Genomic DNA, 21064 nt, shown 5'->3' on the forward strand with positions numbered 1-21064 from the left:
TGGTGGTGAGGGTGTTACTGATGGCGCTGGTGATGGTAGTGGTGATAGTGATGGTGGTCGTGGTGATGGTGATGATGGTGGTGATGATGGTCACAAGGTTGTGGTGACAGTGATGGCCCTGGTGGTGATATTGGTAATACGGGTAGTGGGTGATGATGGTGATAGTGGTGATGGTGATGATGGAAGTTTTAGTGGATAATGGTGGTCACATTAGTGGACGTCAGTAGAGTGGCAATGGAGGTTATAGGGATGGTATTCATTATGGCCACATGGATAATAGTGTCAGTGGTGGCCATATGGGCAATGGTGATCCTAGAGATGTGGTATGGTGACAATGACATGGTGAAAATGCCGGAGTCTTCTGGAGTGGTTCCTTCTCAGTCAATGCCTTGGCTTTCCTGTGGCAGGGAGGAGGAGCAGACTGGTTCTCTTATCCCTCCCTTCTTCACTCTGGATCTGCTTCCATCTCATACTGCTGTGGCCCCTCCAGGTATGAAACGAAGGTGATAGGCTACAACCTCATGCAGGCCATGCGCTTTGCGGTGGAGGAGATCAACAATGACAGCAGCCTGCTGCCTGATGTGCTGCTAGGCTACGAGATGGTGGATGTGTGCTACGTCTCCAACAACGTCCAGCCGGTGCTCTACTTCCTGGCACAGGAAGATGACCTCCTTCCCATCCAAGAGAACTACAGTAACTACGTGCCCCGTGTGGTGGCTGTCATTGGCCCTGACAACTCCGACGCTGTCATGACTGTGGCCAACTTCCTCTCCCTCTTTCTCCTTCCACAGGTGAGGCTCCTGGGCCCTGGGGAGTGGGGCAGAGGAGTGGCTGTCTATAGGCCTCAGAGGCCACTTCTTCCAACAATCATGGGAGGTGATGATAGGACCAGAAGCAGGGTCAGGGCATTAGCCCAAATCTTGAGAAGACAGCCCAGCTTATGGAGTAAGGGCTCAGGCTTTGGAAGTGGGCAGATCTGGTTGTGCAACTTGGCACCGAGTCTTGGCCACAGTGAAGCCTTTGGCAAATCTCTTAACTCTTCTAGGCCTCAATTTCCTCACCTGTAAAGTGGGATGATAAGCGTTCCATCCCAGGACTATCTGAAGATTAGTGGTTCAACCTGTGTAAATTTCTAGCACACAGTAGGTGGTAAATAATGTTGTTTTATAAAGCATCTTACACAGGAATAAAAACTTGAAGTGCTTAGTATTATTCTGTACAGCTGCCTAGCACAAGGTCTGCCTCACAGTAGGTACTCACGAAAGAGTGATTTGTATTACGACTATTATTATAACTATTATCATAATCATGATTGAAAGTGCCAAGTGCAGTACTGGTACAGGCTACATGTTCATTAAAGATCAGCTAGCAAAAAACTTGGCACACAGTTAGGTAGTCACGAATATTGTGATTGTTACTGTTTAATGTTAGTACTTTTACATGAAGCATCTAGCTGAGGACTGAATTCATTCTTTCATTCATGTAACAGATATTTATTGAGCACCTACTATGTGCCAGGTACTGTTGTAGGTGCTGGGGTACAGCTGGCAACAACATAGAAATCATTGCCTTCATGGAGCTTCTCTTCTAGTGGGGAGAGACAGAAAATAAGTGCAAACAATAGGTGATGCAGGATGTTAGAGGTGAGAAGTGCAATGAATAAAATAAAAATGTGGGGGCTCTGGCACATCAGTGGAAAGGAGGGGTTGGTAGAGGGAGATTGCAATTTTCAACAGGGTGGTCAGGTGGGTCTCACTGACAACTGGGCAAAGACTTGAGGGAGGTGAAGGAATGAGGGAGCCATGAGGGACCTAGGATAAGAACATTCCAGGACGAGGGGTTAGCAAGTGCCAAGGCTAGGAGGTGCCTGGTGTGTTCGTGGAACTAGATGAGCACAACTGGAGCCAGAGGGAGAGGAGAAGGAGATGAAATCAGACAGGTGTGCAGATAAATGATTGAGCGCTTAGGGGCTCTTCAAGGACTCTGGCTTTTCCTGGGTGACGTTAGGAGCTATTGAGTTCTGAGAAGAGGAGTAAAGTGACCTGACGTGTGTGTGAGCAGGGTCACCGGGCTGCCATGTTAAGCTTAGACTGCAGGGGAAAGGTGGGTGGGTAATGTTGCAGTGCAGGCCGGGGATGATGGTGGCTGGACAGGAGGGAGCGGGGAGCTGGTAGGCACTGGATGGATATATTTTAAAGGTAGAGCCAAGAGGATTTGCTGATGGATCCAGTGTGACCTGTGTGCGAAAGAAGAGTCAAGGACAACTCCAGAGTTTTTGACCTGAGTCACTGGAACGATGGATCCATCATCAATCAAGATGGGGGAGGGTGTGGATGGAACGGGCTCAGAGGAGAACAAAGGTTCAGTTTCGATTTGTGAAGTTCGAGATGTCAGACAGGCAGTTGTGGTATGCATCTGAAGTTCAGGAGAGAAGTCCAGGCCAGGGCTATCTGCTGGGAGTTGTTGGTGTGGAAATGGGATATAAAGCCGTGAGGCTGGATGGGACCACCAAGGGAGGGGGAGAGCAGCTGGAGAAGAGGCAGGGACTGAAGCCTGAGCCCAGGGTCCTTTAAGATTAAGATGTCATAGAGAAGAGAAGGAACCAGGAAAGGAGATGGAACACTCTGTGAGTTGGGAGGAAAACCATGGAGCCCTGGAGGCAGAAGGAAGAAACGTGGTTAGTTGCTGAGCCTGATGGTGATGAGGGGGAGGAGGAAAGTGCTGTGCCCAGTAAGAGTTTCTAGGTGATGGGGATGATGGCTATGTCATTTACCTAGCCCAGGATGTGGTTCTCACTAAAAGCCAGTGTGCTGATGACTATGAGGATGATGGTGTATGTGGCTTGGCCCAGAGCATGGTACATAGTAGGTGCTCAATAATCATGATGAGGCTGAGGTAAGGCACCTGGCCCTAGGGCCCGGCAAACAGTAGGTTCTTATTGCATGGGGCTACCTGGGGACCACGATGCTTGACGATGGTGTAAACCACCTACCCCTGGGGTGGCTTGCACTAGGTGCTTCCCAAATGATGATGGTGGATACAGCCCTGGGGTGGGGGCAGAGCACCCAGTGGGGCACTCGCTCATGCCACGGCCCCTCCCCTCGCAGATCACCTATAGTGCCATCAGCGATGAGCTGCGAGACAAGGTGCGCTTCCCGGCCTTGCTGCGCACCGCACCCAGCGCCGACCACCACATCGAGGCCATGGTGCAGCTGATGCTGCACTTCCGCTGGAACTGGATCATCGTGCTGGTGAGCGGCGACACCTATGGCCGTGACAATGGCCAGCTGCTTGGCGATCGCCTGGCCCGGGGCGACATCTGCATCGCCTTCCAGGAGACACTGCCCACAGTGCAGCCCAACCAGAACATGACGTCAGAGGAGCGCCAGCGCCTGGTGACCATTGTGGACAAGCTGCAACAGAGCACGGCACGCGTCGTGGTCGTGTTCTCACCCGACCTGACCCTGTACAACTTCTTCAATGAGGTGCTGCGCCAGAACTTCACGGGTGCCGTGTGGATCGCCTCCGAGTCCTGGGCCATTGACCCGGTCCTGCACAACCTCACGGAGCTGCGCCACATGGGTACCTTCCTGGGCATCACCATCCAGAGCGTGCCCATCCCTGGCTTCAGTGAGTTCCGCGTGCGAGACCCACAGGCTGGGCCGCCACCCCTCAGCAGGACCAGCCAGAGGTCTACCTGCAACCAGGAGTGTGACAGCTGCCTGAATGGCACCTTGTCCTTCAACAACGTTCTCAGGCTCTCTGGGGAGCGTGTCGTCTACAGCGTGTACTCTGCGGTCTACGCTGTGGCCCACGCCCTGCACAGCTTCCTCGGCTGTGACCACGGCACCTGCACCAAGAGGGAGGTCTATCCCTGGCAGGTGAGGGGGTGGCTGCCATAGAGACTGCAGGGCACCTCCATCCTCCTCTCTTGGGGTTCTGGGCAAATGGGTATGAAAGGGCACGGGTATCCCATTCTTCCAGACACATAGCACTAGTCCTTCCTGATGCCAAAACAAAATTGCTTTTTAAATTAATTTAATGCTCACCATTCAAGATAGTAGTCTGTTCTTGGAGATTCAGGTGGAATTCACCAGAAGGAAATCCCACAGGCAGTGGGAACCACAGCCCCGCCGCCCTACCTCCCCCGGACCCAGTCTCTCCAGGGTTGAGAGCCTGGGACGAGCTTGTGTTTTCCTGTGGACCCTCTAAGGCCTTGCATTGCTTTTATGGATCTTCTCATTACCCTAGTTCTCTATCACCCTGGTTCAGACATAGACTTTAAATCTGTTCTTCTGGCTTAACACACACATCCACATCCACAGGCACACACAGAAACCCCCCCACCACGAAGCCTTCTGGGATATAGAAGGTTTCACTGAGGATCAGAGGAGCAGAGGGGATTTACATTAGAGATGCACACTTTATACTTTGCTATTGGAGATCTCTGTTCTTAAACGGTTCCTTGGCTTTTTCATAGTTTGGGGCCAGCCTCCCACCCTGTTGCTTAGTCACTTCCCTAAACCCTGCCCATCTTCCCTCTTCGTTCTCCCCTTTCGCCACTTGCTAGATCCCTCTCCCATCTTCAAATAAGTGTTCACTTCTCTAACAGAACAAGTTAGTTTGCTCTGAAGAAATGAGAAAGTTGCTCTTTCTCATTCTATTTAATTGTACCTCTCTATCCCATAATCTCAGATCCTAACCTTGCAACCATAAACACTTTTCTTTTAAAAGATTACACTTATTCTTTAAAAGGAATTCTGGTGCCAGCTGGTAAAAATACTGCCTGTTGCTATATGTCCTGTTACATTAATAATATACATAATTATCATGGGTGCTTTACTGCTCTTTGAGTGCCTACTAGGCGCTGAATGCCTAGTATACATCACATCTAACTCATGACCCTCCTGTGAGGATAATCTACAGGTAGAAAAACTGAGGGACAGGAAGTCAAAGTGACTAGCCCGTGATCGCTCAGTGGTAAGTGGTGGACCCTGGTTTTGAACCCAGGTCTGGCCTATTCTGCTGTGGTTTTCCCACTTCACCTTCCAGGCATCCTCCCAGTTGCAACTGGCAGGAGCTATGATGAAAGACAGGTGACAGCAGAGACCAAAGGGCACCAATCATAGCAACCAGGATGTCCCATCCCTTTTGTTGAGCACCTACTATGTGCCAGGCCTGGGGGACCACCAACCCAGGAGGAGATGAGGACAGTTAAGAAGATCTGTCTGCCAAGCGCAGCAGGAAGTCAAAATTGCAGCTGTGCACGGGGCAGGGGCATCATCACGGTGGGAGAGGGTCAGGGAAGGCAGGGCTGAAGTAGGGAGTGAACAGACACTGGACCTTCCAGGAGGAGACTGGGAGAGTGGTGGCCTGGCCACGTGGTCAGGCTCGAGTGGCAAAGACTGAGAGGTGACCCAAACTGCAGGTGATACTGGAGGACATCCAGTGCCAGGTGAAGGAGAGGGGGGTTTTGTCCAGAGGCAGCAGGAGTTCATAGAGCATTCCAAGCCCTGAGATGACGTTCTTGAGACAGCCCAACAAGCCAATTTAGAGCTGGGGTGGGGGATGATGCAGTCAAGTAGCAGGGAGCCCAGCCCACCCTATGTAGGCTTCACCCAGGGTCTCCACTGGCATAAACAGAGTCCTTGTGTGAATTAGAAAATGATACCCTTTTGTGCAGACACGTTAGACCACGATGCTCTTTGGCTTCGGATGGACGCAGACCTGTGGCAAGCGCATGACTTGGTGACCTGAGTCGGCTGGACTCCAGCTGTTCCTCCCAGTTGTCCTAACTGGACCCATTCTTGCAGGGCACAACCTGCAAAATGGTATGTGGTGTCCTTACTACCTCCCACCCTCCTTGCCAGGTCACACCACGACACTCTGTTTATTTTTGTTGTAACAGGTATCCCAAGTTGTGATTGTGTTGATATCCTTTGTTTGTTTATTGGCTATTCCCCACACCTCCCAAACAGAGGCCAGTGAGAGCAGGGACCCTGTCAATCCTTTCCAACGCCATATCCCAAGTTGCTGGCACTGGTCTGGCTTGGCGTTGCTTCTCAGTGAATATTGAATGGATGAATGGATGAATGAATGAATGGGTACTTATGTGCTGGACACTGTGTTCACCTCTTTACGTGAATTCTCAGTCATGCCCAGACAGACACTGTTGAGCAGATACTGTGACTACGTGGGTGCTCTCCCATACACAGGTGAAACTGAGGTTTAAAGAGGTGACAGGCACCCAGCTAGGGAGTGGCCAGGGGTGGTGATGAAATAGTGCTGGAGTAGTGGGGATGGGCACCGCTGTGAGAGGCGAGGCAGAGAGAGAGGCCTCAGGGGCGATGAGAAGAGTTGGAGATGACACTGGGTGGATATGCTGCCCGTGGTGATGGTGGTGGTGGGGTCAGATCAGTGGGAGTCTGGGTAAATCCAGGCTGGCAAATTTGTGGCCATCCCAGCAAAAATGCTCAGTAGACTAGCAGGGTGTGGTGGCTCACACCTGTAATCCCAGCACTTTGGGAGGCCAAGGCAAATGAATCATGAGGTCAGGAGTTCGAGACCAGCCTGGCCAACTTGGTGAAACCCCGTCTCTACTAAAAATACAAAAAATTAGCTGGGCATAGTGGAGGGCACCTGTAATCCCAACTGCTCAGGAGGCAGAGGCAGGAGAATTGCTTGAACCCAGAAGACGGACATTGTAGTGAGCTGAGATAGCACCTGTGCACTCTAGCCTGGGCGAGAGAGTGAGACTCCGTCTTAAAAAAAAAAAAAAAAAATTCAGCCAGTCATTGAATCATAGAGGGTCAGGGTTGCGAGGTCTTCTCAGGTTCTGGTCCAATCCTTTTATTTCACAAATGGGGCCCTTGGCAGTGGTCTGGCTCTTCCCCACACACCTCTCTCCACCCCTCTCCACCCCTCGGGCATCTCGGATATGGCCCACCTGTTCGTACGTTGTGAGGCAGGTGGCGGTGAGCTGGGCAGAGCTTAGCAATCAAACCTGGAATGGAATCCCAGCGCTGCCACTACTAGCTGTGCAAACCTGGGCACATTTAATATCTCTGAGCCTTGGTTTTCTCATCTGTTAAATGGAAGGAATCATATGTACCCTGTTGAGTTATTGAGGGCATTTGCAATCATGATGCAAATTACCTGGGGCAGCTAAGAGGCTGAATGTACTCCTCTTCTTCTTCTCTGACACCAAGTGCTGGCCTCAGGAGAGAGTGCGGGGCTGGAGAGGTGGACTTGAGTCTGCCTTAAATGTACAGCTTATGCTGGGGTAGGGGTGGGGCTAGATGGGGAAGGGAAGACAGGGTTCAGCCTGATGAGGGAACCCCAAGGTGCCCAAGCCCCTGCCAATAATAGTCTAGGCTCCCACCCACTCAGGACAATTACAAGACCAGTGCTTTCTGACCCCTTGGGGGTGATATCTTGGATCCCTCCAGTCCCAGGTGCTCAACCCTGCTTGGGCAGGTCACTACAGAGGTGCAACATGGACACCCAGGACCTGACTCCCAGGGGCCTCCGCCATCCTGATCCTCATCCTCAGGCGGACCACCTGGTTGGAGCCTCCTTCTTCTTGGTGCGAAGGACCATTGCCCTTGGGCCTAGCAACCTGTGCACATTCCAAAGAGTCCTTCTGAATCGGGACCTCACCCGCCGGGCAGGGAAGAGCGAAGGCCAGGACCGGACTCCCTTGGCTACCTGTCTGTGTGTCTGTCAGTCCCTGAGGCCAGGTCAGCCCTAAAGGTGTAGCCGAATGGACACTCCCATTTATGGAAGGAAAATCTAGGAGCGAGGTCCATGGGATATTTGAGCTGAAGTCCTTTCAGGGTTAGCCCAGCAAGGTTCAGAAACTCGCTCAGAGTCACACAGCAAATTGCGGACAGAGCTGGGACTGGACTTTAGGTTGGAGGATGCCCACCTCAAAGTGTGCTCTAGTTTGTCCCAGCTGCTGCCTACTGAGAGCGATGGGGGGCTGGGGAGAGACTGGAATGAGAGCTGACGCTAAGGTCTGGGGAGACAGGAAGGACCCAGTGATCAGGGGAGATCCCAACTGACCTTTGCAGGTGACAGAGACAGTGGACTCTGTACCTCATCTCATGTATTGGGTTCCAGAGGGATGACTGAGGTAACTTCCAGGGAAAAGGAATTCTATTAGCACCTTGGTAGAAGTGATTCCTGTCTCAGGCTCTGCTCTAAGTCCCTAACATAGATGAACTTATTTTTTTTTTTTTTTATAGTTTTTATTGCTCCTACTTTGCAGAAGAAGAAACAGGTTCAGAGAGGTTAAGCAACAGGCCCAAGGTCTCACAGCAAGAGGCAGAGCTGAGGCCTGAACCCAGATATATCTGATTCCAGAGCAGAGCTCTCAGCCACTGACTCCTAAACTGCCACCTTTTTGGAGATTTATTGCCTCCATATTACCGAGTTGGAAATCAAGGCTAGTGGAATGGTAGAATCTTTCCCAGGCCCAGGAAAAATTCTGGCTCGGTTCTGATGCTAGCTCCACTTCCCTTCCCTCTGACCCTGCCAGCTGCTTAAGGAGATCTGGAAGGTCAACTTCACTCTCCTGGACCACGAAATCTCCTTCGACCCTCAAGGGGACATGGCTCTGCACTTGGAGATTGTCCAGTGGCAATGGGGCCTGAGCCAGAATCCCTTCCAGAGCGTCGCCTCCTACTACCCCCTACAGCGACAGCTGAAGAAAATCCAAGACATCTCCTGGCACACCATCAACAACACGGTCAGCCAGGGGGCCTCGTGGGTGGGCAGGCCGGGGGTGGGGCCTGGTGGGTGGGTGGGGCCGGGGGCGGGGCCTGGTGGGTGGGCAGGCCTGGGGCGGGGCCTGGGGCTCATGCTGGGGTTGCTAGGGCTGTTTTCATTATGGACAGAGCCTAGAGATTCTTTATCAATTGCTGGGAGATTCTTTATCGATTGCTGTGGGGGATGTCTGTTTGTGGGTGTATAGTCTGGGGTCCTTTCATTCCCCCATTCATTGGGAACTGTGTCTGTTTAGGGCTTTCTAATTTCCCAGGAAGAGGGGCTCAGGGGCCTCTACAAAGTAAACATTCACTGAACATGTGTGTGCCTGGCTTGGTGCTAAGGATTTCAATTCTCACATCAACCCTGGGGCAGTGGTCCCCAACCTTTTTGGCATCAGGGACCGGTTTTGTGGAAGACAATTTTTCCATAGACTGGGAGGAGGATAGTTTCTGGATGATTCAAATGCATTACGTCTGTGTGCTTTGTCTCTATTATTATTGTTATATATAATTGTGATACATAATGAAATAATTGTACAACTCACCATAATGTAGTATTAATGGGAGACCTGAGCTTGTTTTCCTGCAACTAGACAATCCCATCTAGGGATGATGGGAGACAGTGACAGATCATCAGGCATTAGATTTTCATAAGGAGCACACAACCTGGATCCCTCACATGCACAGTTCACAATAGGATTTGTGCTCCTGTGAGAATCTAATGCAGAGGTTGATCTGACAGGAGGTGGAGCTCAGGCAGTAATGTGAGCGATGGGGAGCAGTTGTAAATACAGATGAAGCTCTGCTCTTGCTCACCTACTGCTCACCTCCTACTGCATGGCCAGGTTCCTAACAGGCCACAGACTGGTACTGGCCTGTGTCCTGGGGATTAGGGACCTCTGCTTTATCAATAACTGCTAGGATCTCTATTCGTGGGTATACAATCTGGGGTCCTGTCCTTCCCCCATTGATTGGGAACTATGCATGTTCAGGGCTTTCCAGCTCCCCAGGAAGAGGGGTTCAGAGACCTCTGCAAATTAAGCACTCACTGGACATGTGTGTGCCAGGCCTGGTGCTAAGGACTTCAATTCTCATATCAACCCTAGGGCATAAATGCTACCATTCTCTCCATTTTATAGGTTAGGAAACTGAAGGCACCGAGAGGTTGTGTGACCTGTCTGAGACCACACAGTTAGTCCGTGGTGGAGGTTCTCTGCATACAGCATACAGCTAGTCTGTGGTGGCGGTTCTCTATATACAGCATTCAGGCTAAAGCCTGTGATATGGCTTGGCTCTGTGTCCCCACCCAAATCTCATCTTGTAGCTCCCATAATCCCCACATGTTGTGAGAGGGACCTAGTGGGAGATAATTGAATCATGGGGGTGAGTCTTTCCTGTGCTGTTCTCCTGATAGCAGATAAGTCTTACAAGATCTGATGGTTTTAAAAATGGGAGCTTCCCTGCACAAGCTCTCTCTGACTGCTGCCATCCATGTAAGACATGACTTGCTTCTCCTTGCTTTCTGCCATGATTGTGAGGCCTCCCCAGCCCTATGGAACTGTAAGTCCATTAAACCTCTTTCTTTTGTAAATTGTCAGGTCTTGGGTATGTCCTTATAAGCAGCTTGAAAGTGGATTAATACAGCCTATCATTGGATACTCTTGTTTTAGTATGGTAGCTGTGCCTTCAACTGAGTCTGACATCTGTCAATCTAAAGATCCATTATTTTACCCTCTTTAGAGAATAGACCATCAGAATTCTGCTGGAGTAGGAAGGGATAGAGACCTACCTTGTGGAGTTGGGGAGGGGATCTAGGGATCGAAAAGCTTCTGGAAGAGCCTTCATCACTCTCCTTTGCTAATACCCTGCACCCTCTTCCCCCCAATCCCCGACAGCACACTCTATCCCCAGTTGCAGAGGTACCTGAGGCTGTGCATTTCTGAGTGCCTTGAGGATTTTTGTGGAGTATATTAGGGTGGTGTCTGTGTTAGTTTCCTGGGGCTGCCATAACAAAGTATCACAGACTGGGGTGGGTGGGGAGCTTAAACAGATGAAATTTATTGTCTCACAGTTCTGGAGGCTGGAAGTCCAAGATCAAGGTGTCAGCAGGGTTGGCTCCTTCTGAGAGCTGTGTGGTAGAATATGTTCTAGGCCTCTCCCCCAGCTCCTGGTGGTTTGCTGGCACTTATTGATGTTCCTTGACTGTAGATGCACCACCTGTATTAGTCCGCTCTTGAATTGTTACAAAGAAATGCTAGAAACTGGGTAATTAGAAAAGAGGTTGAATGGGCATACGGTTCTGCAGGCTGTACAGGAAGCATGATGCTGGCATCTGCTCAGCTTGTGGGGAGGCCTTAGGAAACTTACAGTCATGGTGGGAGGCAAAGGGGGAGCCAGCTTTTCACATGGCTGGAGCAGCAAGAGAGAGTGAAGGAGGAGGTATCACACACATTTAAACGACCACATCTCACAAGAACTTACTCACAGTCAGGAGGAGAGTGCCAAGAGGATAGTACTAAACCATTCTTGAGAACTCTATCCCCATGATCCAATCACCTCCCAATCACCTCCCACCAGGACTCACCTCCAACATTGGGGATTACAAATGGACATGATATTTGGGTGCGGACACAGATCCAAACCATATCACCACCCCATCTCTGCTTTCACCTTCAGGTAGTGTTCTCCATGTGTCTGTCTCCAAATTCATCCCTTTTATGAGAACACCACTCATATGAGATTAGGGACCCACCCTCCTCCAGGATGACTTCATCTTAACTAATTATATGACTATGTTCCTGCAATGACCCTATTTTTGAATAAGGTCACATTCTGGGGTCCTGGGGACTAGGTCTTCAAGCAGGATATAGTTTAGCCCATAACACTGTCTTAACTTGGGTTTCTCCGAGAAAGCAGAGCCTGAGATAAGGGCTTATGTGCAGAAGATTTATTCCAGGACATGATACATGGACAGGAACAGGAGTGGGAGACTGGGAAGAGTTCCACAGGGAAGAGGGAAAGTTGGTGCAAGAGAACAACCTCAAGCCAGACACTACTCTGAGCAACTGGAGGTCAATCTTACTGGGACCTCCCGAAGAGCTACCTTAGCATTGTCTCCCAGAGATGGGTGGTAGTAATCCACTAGCTCCCATTGCCTGGTGGTCGGGGGTTGCTCTGTGGGGTGTTAGCTCCAGAGGTCTCCCATGGGCATTTCATACGGCAGCCTTAGGGCAGAACACAAGACAGAGCTGTGTAGCCAAGGCCAGGTGCTGACAAATGGCATTTGCTTGAAATTGGTGACTGCAGCAATGGCTGGAGTAAACAGTGGGTAGAGAAAATATGAGGCAGGCCACAGATAGGTCCATTTCTTGTTCCACTCAGTGGCTTTCCATGAGCCTGGGGAGTCACAGACTTTTTAGACTTTTTAGAGCAGCAGCCAGCTCAGTCTCTAACAGAGAGCTGTTTGGTAGACTTAGCCACAGCCCAAGGTTGTCACTGATATTCATCTCTCTCTTCCACCGACCATTCTGGATTTCTTCACTCCCAGCCAGCATTTGGCTGCTCTCAGTCACTTGCCTGGGTGGTGATCCAGACCTACCTCCCCAAGGTTTCTGGGCCCTTAGTTGCCTTGCCTTTCTGCGCTGTGCCTGCTGCAGATCCCCACCAGCAGGTGCACTGGGATTGAAGCACCCAGGGTGCCAGACCTACTCCTTGGGTGCCGGACCTACTCCTTCCTACTCCACTCGTGTAGCAACCACCTCAGCTCTACCCACAAATCCAGGTCAGTTACCTCTTCCTTTCTTGACCTTCTCATTCACTGGCATGAGGACCCCAAAATGACCATATGGTAATCATAGAGCCCTATAGTGTCTGCTGGTGGAAATATTCCCCCTTTGTGGACCAGAATCTCTATTCCAGCAAAGTCTAAGATTGTAGAGAGGAGAAGCACCAATGCTGCAATGGGCCCATGAGAATAATGGTGCATGTAACCAAACTTTCTGGTTGCTGGATACACATATTCTAGCTGTTGGGGCCACAACATATACACAAGCCATTCATTCAAAACTTCATCTTAAAGGGCAGTGTGCCCACCTTGCAGGGCATTCTGAAGATGGTACCTTAGCTGAGCTTTTAGTATGCCATCTCATCCCCTGGTTAGATAGGATACTTCTGGGTAATGTGGTATATGTTAGGATCAGTGGAGCCTCTGATCACGTGCCCATGTCACACCCCTTTACCATGAAGTTGACTCCTGATCTGAGGTGATATGGTATCCTGCATCAGTAAATCATTTGCTCTGGAAGCCCTCAGAAGGTGATGCTGCACTGAAATCAGGGAAGGAAAATTCTTATGAGGTTGAAACACTGCTTCTTCCAGAGAGAAAAGGATCTGATGTAATAGATCTTTCAGCAGTTGGTTGGCTGGTCTCTTTGAAGAATTGTGCCAAGTCAAGGGCTCAACATGGGTCTCTGATGCTGGAATGTTAGGTGTTCTGCAATGGCAGTAACTAGGTCAGCCATGATGAGAGGAAGCTCAAGTGAGAGGAAGCTCAAACTGTTGGGTTCATACCTGTAGCCTCCATCCCTGACATCATGGCTACTCTGTGCAGGCCCTGGGGTGGCTGAGGACAGAAGCCAGCTGACCTCTGTTGGACAAGTCCTCCTCTTCCTCCTCCTCTTCCTCCTCCTCCTTCTCCTTCTGCTGCTTCTTCTTTTTTTTTTTTTTTCTGAGACAATCTTGTTCTGTTGCCCAGGCTGGAGTGCAGTGGTGCAATCTTGGCTCACTGCAACCTCCGCCCCCAGGGATCAAGTGATTCTCCTGCCTCAGCCTCTCAAGTAGCTGGGATTATAGAAGTGCACCACCACCTGACTAATTTTTGTGTTTTTAGTTGAGACACGGTTTCGCCATGTTGGCCAGGTTGGTCTGGAACTCCTGACCTCAATTGATCTTCTGATCTCGGCCTCCCAAATTGCTGATATTACAAACATGAGCCACGGTGCCTGGCTGGGACAAGTCAACCTTTCAATCTGGTTTCTATTACTCTGTGTTTGCTCTCTGGTTTGCATTAACATGAGACACAGAGATCTTCATGCTTTGTGCTCACTCTCATGGATCCATTCATATACCTTTCCCCAAGCAACTTTGTCTCCATTCTTCCACTCTTGCTCCTTCCAGGCCCCTGAACAACCAGCCAAGCTATTCCATAAGTCCAGGATCTCAGGAATATCCATCCTTCCGGACATCTCTCCATCCACACAAAGCAAACAACCAAGTGTTCTGCTTGCACATCTCTACAAACAAGCAGTATCTCCCATCATTACTGTCCTTCAGGATTCACCCTGAAGAAAGCTTTGTATCCCTGAAAAAAGCTTAGTATGGCAGCAGTCCACTGTCAGCTCACATTAACATATCAAACCAACCTACTTGTGAATCATTCCTGAATGTTCTCCTCTATTTATTTGTCATAAAGAATCTCTCCATAAGGTCTTATGTGTGATTTGAGGGAGAGTCATTTGTTATAAGAGAAATAGATACAGGAGTCACGATAATTGATTTAAGAAATTTACTTGGACCCACTGGCGCTTCTTGGATACCATTTCCCTTATATGAAGACTTGCTTTTATTCCTGCCTCTCTACAAGACTCTGTGAATCTGATAGTCACTTGATGTCCTGGGGTCAGGTACTCAGTTTCCATAATGGCCCAGCAGGACTCCAAGAGTTGATTTTCAAGTAGTGAGTAGCATGTTGTGTAGAAGGCATGGCATTGTTGCATCTCTCTCTTAGGGCTTGCCAATTCTTATAAGCATAGATAACTCAAACATCATCACATCTCCTCGATCGTGTGGCCCCAGTGGCAGGATTGCTTACACAGAAGCCAGGGCCTTCTTCAGAGTCATTCTCTGGACCTGTTACCTTCTGCCTTGAAACTGAAACCCTTCTGAATCACCTGATAAATGGGTTGGAGCAGTATTTTCAGGAGCAATTTATGTTGTCCCCCAAATCTAAAGAGGTTCACAAAGTGCCATACTTTCATGGTAGCAGGAGTAGGGTGGATGACTTGTCTATATCTTAGAATGGATGTCCTGGCATTCTCTGTACCGTTAGCCTCCTAAAAACATCACCAATGTGACAGCACCCCCAACCCCAAGTTTTGAATCTTTGTAAGGTTTATCTCCAACCCTCTGGCATTCATAGGTCTTACTTGGATATAAAAGTCCTTGCTACTTTCTACTAACCAGGTCCAATTACCATGGTGTCATGAATATCATAGACCGGCATGATATTCTGCAGAATGTCAAGATGAACAACTTTCCTGTGGACTACGTTGAGATCGAGAGTGAAAGAGTAAACTCTGTGATAAGATAGTGAATGCTAGTGATTTGATAAGATAGTGAGTGTTAATGATGTAACATCTTTCTTCTTTTTAAACACAGATGTTTATAATAATAAATTTCCCTCTTAAGTATTGTTTTCACTGTACCCCATTAATTTTGGTACATTTTTAAAATTTTTTATTTTTATGATAAAAGACATATAACATTTACCAATTTATTTTTAAGCATACATTTCAGTAATGTTAAGTATATTAACGTTTTTGTGCGACAGATCTCTAGAACTTTTTCATTTTGCAAATTTCTAACTATTCCCATTGAGCAACTCCGCATTTCTCCCTTCCTCCAGCCTCTGGCAACCATCCTTCTACTTTCTATTTCTATGAGTTTGACTACCTTAGATACCTCCTATAAGTAGAATCATATAGTATTTGTCTTTTTGTGGGGTTATGTTGCGTTTTTATTTTCATTAATTTCAAGGCATTTTCTAATTTCCCTTGTGAATACTACTTTGATCTATTGTTATTTAAGGGTATGTTGTTTAATTTCCACGTATCTATGAATTCCCCAAATTTCCTTCTGTTATTGATTTCTATTTCATTAGATTGTTGTTGGAGAACATACCTGTTATTATTGCAGTCCTTTCAAGTTTATTAAAACTATGTTTACTATTTGCTATAAATAAATAGCAATCGTGTCAGAGGCCAAAATTTTCTCCAATGTCTCCCATTTTATCTTTGGTTTTCCCTAGATATTCCTTCTTTTTTTTTTCTTTTTCTTTTTTTTTTTTTTTTGAGACGGAGTCTCGCTCTGTCGCCCAGGCTGGAGTACAGTGGCGCGATCTCGGCTCACTGCAAGCTCCGCCTCCCGGGTTCCCGCCATTCTCCCGCCTCAGCCTCCCGAGGAGCTGGGACTACAGGCGCCCGCCACCTCGCCCGGCTAGTTTTTTTTTTTTTTGTATTTTTTAGTAGAGATGGGGTGTCACCGTGTTAGCTAGGATGGTCTTGATCTCCTGACCTCGTGATCCGCCCGTCTCGGCCTCCCAAAGTGCTGGGATTACAGGCTTGAGCCACCGCGCCCGGCCGAGATTCCTTCTTAAATGCAGTCTCAGCCTTGCAGTTATTTCGGCTGTATCCCTTGATTGACGTGGTGGTGAGATAGAGGGGAAGTGTTCTGTAATCCTGTGATTAGGTCTCAATCTTTCAATAAGCCTGTGCCCCAGAACTGTGACCTTCATAAGTGCTTCTCACCCCACCCCCTTAGGTAAGACAAGAAGGCTAGAGAGGGCTGGAGTTGGGATTTTCTCTTTACCCATGTCAGTTAAGTTCTGGTAAAATTCACATCAGTTGGGTTCTGGTAAAATAGTTTCCCTTGAGGAAAGGCATTGGTTAAGCAGAACAGAATTGCTCTGAGCATATTTCAAAATGGCTCCTTTCCTGCTAGAAGCATGAGGGTTTTTTTTTTTCCCTACAGTTTCTACCCCAAAAACATAGGGGGCTCCTAGACTTCCTCCCCTGAACATCCTGCTGGTTGGAGAAGGGAGGAGGCCCCCAGAATGTGGGAAAAGAGGACTCAGGGTCTCTTGCCCTCCCCCCTCCAGATCCCTGTGTCCATGTGTTCCAAGAGGTGCCAGTTGGGGCAAAAGAAGAAGCCCGTGGGCATCCACATCTGCTGCTTCGAGTGCATCGACTGCCTTCCCGGCACCTTCCTCAACCAGACTGAAGGTATGATTCGCGGGCCGAGCACTCCTGCCCTGCCCCTGCCCCGCCCGTGGAGTCTCTAGGGCTTGTCTCCTTTGGCAGGGTCTCTGGAGTCTCCCCCAGGGGGTGTGAATGTCCAAAGCCCAGTGACCTGATCTGATTCCTCTTGTATCCCCCCAATACCTAGTGTAGAGCAAAATCCTCCGTACAGGCTGCTTCAGAGAGGGAGGGAGAAGGGAAGCGCCAACACTCCCCCAAGCCGGACTGCAGCTCATCCCACTCCACACACACATAGCCCGGGGCCCAGGGAGCCAGGCTGGGGAACACCCACTGGATGAATGAATGAATGAATGAATGAATAGTGTTTGCAATAGGAGGAAAGTTTCTGGAAGACAGGGAAGACACTCTCTCATTTATCCCTCTGGCTTCCCAAGTGCCTAGCATAGCTCAAAGCATAGCCTGGTTGCTCAGTGGGTGCTTGTGGAATGACTTCCTTGATGAGAAGAATGATCATTTCTCCCCATAGAACATAAAATCTAGGAATGTGCAGACAACGTCGCCTCTGTCCACATTAGTGTTTAGCACAGTTCAGAGTTGGAGCTCAATTTTTTTTCATGACTTCATGTAAATTAAATGGATGAAGACATTTACCAATACAAGTATTTTATATGTACCTAGCAGACCACAGGACACAGAGGAGGTGGTGAACGAGTTTGCGGAATGATTTCATTGGCCTTCCTCCCACAGTCAGTCAAAAGCAGGGAGGTGAGGGCTGGGTTTTATCCATCTCTCTGTGGCCTTCCACCCCAGGTCCCTATCACAATGGATGCTGCTCAAAAACACATGTATTGAATGCATTCTTTGAGTAAGTAGTTGAATGCCTCTCACACCAGAGGGTGAGGTCTTGGAAGGGAGGAACTATAGTTGGTAGGCTCTGGGTCAAGGAGACCTGGGTTCAAATCCTGCCTCTCTAACTTGCTGACTTCAGGCAAGTTACTTAACCTGGCTGAGCCTTGGTTTCCTCATCTGTGAAATGCAGTTGCTGTGAGGATTTGATGAGCCAATGCACATAGGAGACTTGAGGAGTATTGGCTGTGAATGCAAGGGTTGCCCTTGCTGCTCTCTCTCCATCCCTGGGGCCTGGCCCTGTGCAGGGCTGGGAGGATGCAGGTGCTTGGGAGACGGGCTTGGCTAATGGGAGTCGCTGTGGGCTTTTGCAGATGAATATGAATGCCAGGCCTGCCCGAGTAACGAGTGGTCCCACCAGAGTGAGGCTTCCTGCTTCAAGCGGCGGCTGGCCTTCCTGGAATGGCATGAGGCACCCACCATCGTTGTGGCCCTGCTGGCCGCCCTGGGCTTCCTCAGCACCCTGGCCATCCTGGTGATATTCTGGAGGCACTTCCAGACGCCCATGGTTCGCTCAGCTGGGGGCCCCATGTGCTTCCTGATGCTGACGCTGCTGCTGGTGGCATACATGGTGGTCCCGGTGTACGTGGGGCCGCCCAAGGTCTCCACCTGCTTCTGCCGCCAGGCCCTCTTTCCCCTCTGCTTCACCATCTGCATCTCTTGTATCGCCGTGCGCTCTTTCCAGATCGTCTGTGTCTTCAAGATGGCCAGCCGCTTCCCGCGCGCCTACAGGTACTGGGTCCGCTACCAGGGGCCCTACGTCTCCATGGCGTTTATCACGGTACTCAAAATGGTCACTGTGGTGATTGGCATGCTGGCCACAGGCCTCAATCCCACCACCCGTATTGACCCCGATGACCCCAAGATCATGATCGTCTCCTGCAACCCCAACTACCGCAACAGCCTGTTCTTCAACACCGGCCTGGACCTGCTGCTCTCAGTGGTGGGTTTCAGTTTCGCCTACATGGGCAAGGAACTGCCCACCAACTACAACGAGGCCAAGTTCATCACCCTCAGCATGACCTTCTATTTCACCTCATCTGTCTCCCTCTGCACCTTCATGTCTGCCTACAACGGGGTGCTGGTCACCATCATGGACCTCTTGGTCACTGTGCTCAACCTCCTGGCCATCAGCCTGGGCTACTTTGGCCCCAAGTGCTACATGATCCTCTTCTACCCGGAGCGCAACACGCCCGCCTACTTCAACAGCATGATCCAGGGCTACACCATGAGGAGGGACTAGTGCCACCCGGTGGCGTCTGGGAGGGAGGGAGGGCCACGGCGTTGGGAGGTGGAGGCCAGAGGTCTTCCCTGGCTGGTTCAACTCCAGAAAGAAGCAGGGAAGGCATCCCCGACTACTCCCACCTTTCCCTGGTTAATAATTTAGCATTCCTTGGAGGTCCTTTGCATCTGGGCCATTTTTACCCACTTAGTGATGGGTGTCTTAAAACATCCACACTTCATTGCTTTCCCTTGACCTATTTTACACGCCAGGCACTGCCATCTTCTAGGAAAAAAAACCACCCAAGGTGACCTATTGGTCTCCAAGGACAAAGTCTCATTTAGTAGCCTACAGCTGCCATCTGGCGGTCGCAGTGGGCACCTGCGGGTTGCAGCTCATTCCCTCACTCATGTTCAAGGCAAAGGGAGGCCTTGGGTGCGCTGGGCTGGGTGCCCTGGGCTGGGTGCCCTGGGCTGGGTGGGCTGGGCTGGTCCAGGGTTGGTGTGGGCGGGTGGGGCCTGCGGGTCAGCACGTGAGCTCGGATAGTGCAGCTATGGCTCCATTTGGTAGCCGTCTCACATGTCCATTTCCTTTCCTTATTCCCGAAGCGCTTGGGCCCAGGTCCCTGGGTTATCTCTAAGGGATGGCCAGGCATAGCGTGCTTCCCAAATGCTTGTGAATAAACCTCACTTGGGTGAAATGAATGCACTTCCTTCCTGTTTTCTGACATCCCCTGAGAAAGAACATATGGAATCAGGAGACCTCAGTCTCAATCCCAGTAGTGCCACTTCCAAACTGTGTGACGTTGGGCCATTGTGTTGACTATGAGAGGACAACAGTTAACATTTATTGCCAAGTCCCTGGTTAAGAACTTTACTACTTTACCCATGTATTCCTCACAAAACTCTATTGGTTGTGTGCAATTATGCTCCTTATTTTACAGATGGTGGGGTGAGGGCAGGGGCAGGGGCAGGGGCAGGAAGAACTCAAAGAGGTTATGGAGCTTACCCAGAGTCATAAAGCTTGTCTGAGCACCCCCCCTTCCCCTCCCCAGAGCCCATTCCTGGAGCCACTGTCCTCTACAGAGTAACATCCAGGCAGCCCTGCCGGGGAGGCTCTCCCCACCACAGTGCACAGGGGGAAGGCTCAGGCTTCCTGGACAAGGACCTTGCTATGGCAGGGGCTTCAGATTTTAAGCAGGTGGCTGGTGGGTGCAGTGGCCAGGAAAGCCTTTGAGAGAAGCTGGCATTTGGAAAGAGCCTTGAAGGACAGAGAAGTGTTGGAAGGCAGGACGTTTGGGTGTGTGGGGGAGGGAAGGTGGGGACAGCAGGAGGAAAGGTGGGATGGAAGGAAGCCCAGGCAGTTTCAGGGGGAGCGTGTGGCTGAGAGTGGCCGGGCTGTGAGAACCCAGCTTCAAAGGACAGCTAGGGCCAGATGTGGGGTGCCCGGCCCCAGGTGTCTGGATCTTGTCTTCTCTGGGTGGCTACTGTCAGAATCCTGTGCACATGCTGGTTTACCCCTCTCCTGGATCACCTGGGATGCCATCTTGGCCCTTTCTGGCCACTGTGACCAGCCTCCTCTGCGGCTGGGTCCTCTTCCCACAGTCTCCAGGGCTGGCCTGGCCTAGTGGGCTGGAGGCTGTTGGGCGCAGACCCCAAGGATAGACGGTCAGGGTCTTTCCAAAATGTCCCTTCTCTGTCCCATCCACTCACTTCCCAGGGGAGCCCAGAGGCTGGGCCGAGGCCCATCCCAGCCCCGATGGGCCTCCCCTTTCGGGGAGCCACTCTGCATGATCCATCCCTGGGTGCAGCTGTGTCCCATCCCCCTTGCCCTGGGGACCAGATTGTCAGAGGCTCAGGGAGTTTTAAGCTGTTAATTCTCTTTTCTTGCATGCTTCTGATGCCTTGGTTTAATTTTTTTTTTTTTTTAAGAGATAATCACTGAATTTCTTGGTTCTGCCTCGCGGACCACCATGAGAGAAGAGAATGCTGGAATCCCACTGACCTCAGAGGGCCTCTACTCCACACCTCCTACAGCAGCCCAGAGGCTGGGATCTTGAGCCTTTAATGTTCCCCATCCAGTGATGGGAGCCTCACCAGGACAACTGTAGTTATCAAAAAATTATTCTTCGATTG

General features: G+C 50.1%; 1 protein-coding gene across 3 annotated transcripts; it reads left to right on the top strand.

Annotated features, from left to right (window-relative positions):
* The first annotated feature begins 515 nt into the window (after positions 1–515).
* On the top strand, positions 516–19628 carry LOC105483125 (taste 1 receptor member 2). Of its 3 annotated transcripts, none has more exons than XM_011743797.2 (5): positions 516–791; positions 3108–3881; positions 8540–8749; positions 16702–16825; positions 18022–19628. In XM_011743797.2, the coding sequence occupies exons 1-5, from the start codon at positions 522–524 to the stop codon at positions 18948–18950; spliced, it is 2307 nt and encodes a 768-aa protein (XP_011742099.2). In that variant the 5' UTR covers positions 516–521; the 3' UTR covers positions 18951–19628. The 3 variants fall into 3 exon arrangements, with proteins under 3 accessions (XP_011742099.2, XP_011742097.2, XP_011742098.2); XM_011743795.2 differs by lacking the exon at positions 516–791 and adding an exon at positions 2610–2677; XM_011743796.2 differs by lacking the exon at positions 516–791 and adding an exon at positions 2660–2730.
* The last annotated feature ends 1436 nt before the right edge of the window (positions 19629–21064 follow it).

This window comes from Macaca nemestrina, chromosome 1, assembly GCF_043159975.1.
Source record: "Macaca nemestrina isolate mMacNem1 chromosome 1, mMacNem.hap1, whole genome shotgun sequence".
In the NCBI taxonomy this organism is placed as follows: Eukaryota; Metazoa; Chordata; class Mammalia; order Primates; family Cercopithecidae; genus Macaca; species Macaca nemestrina.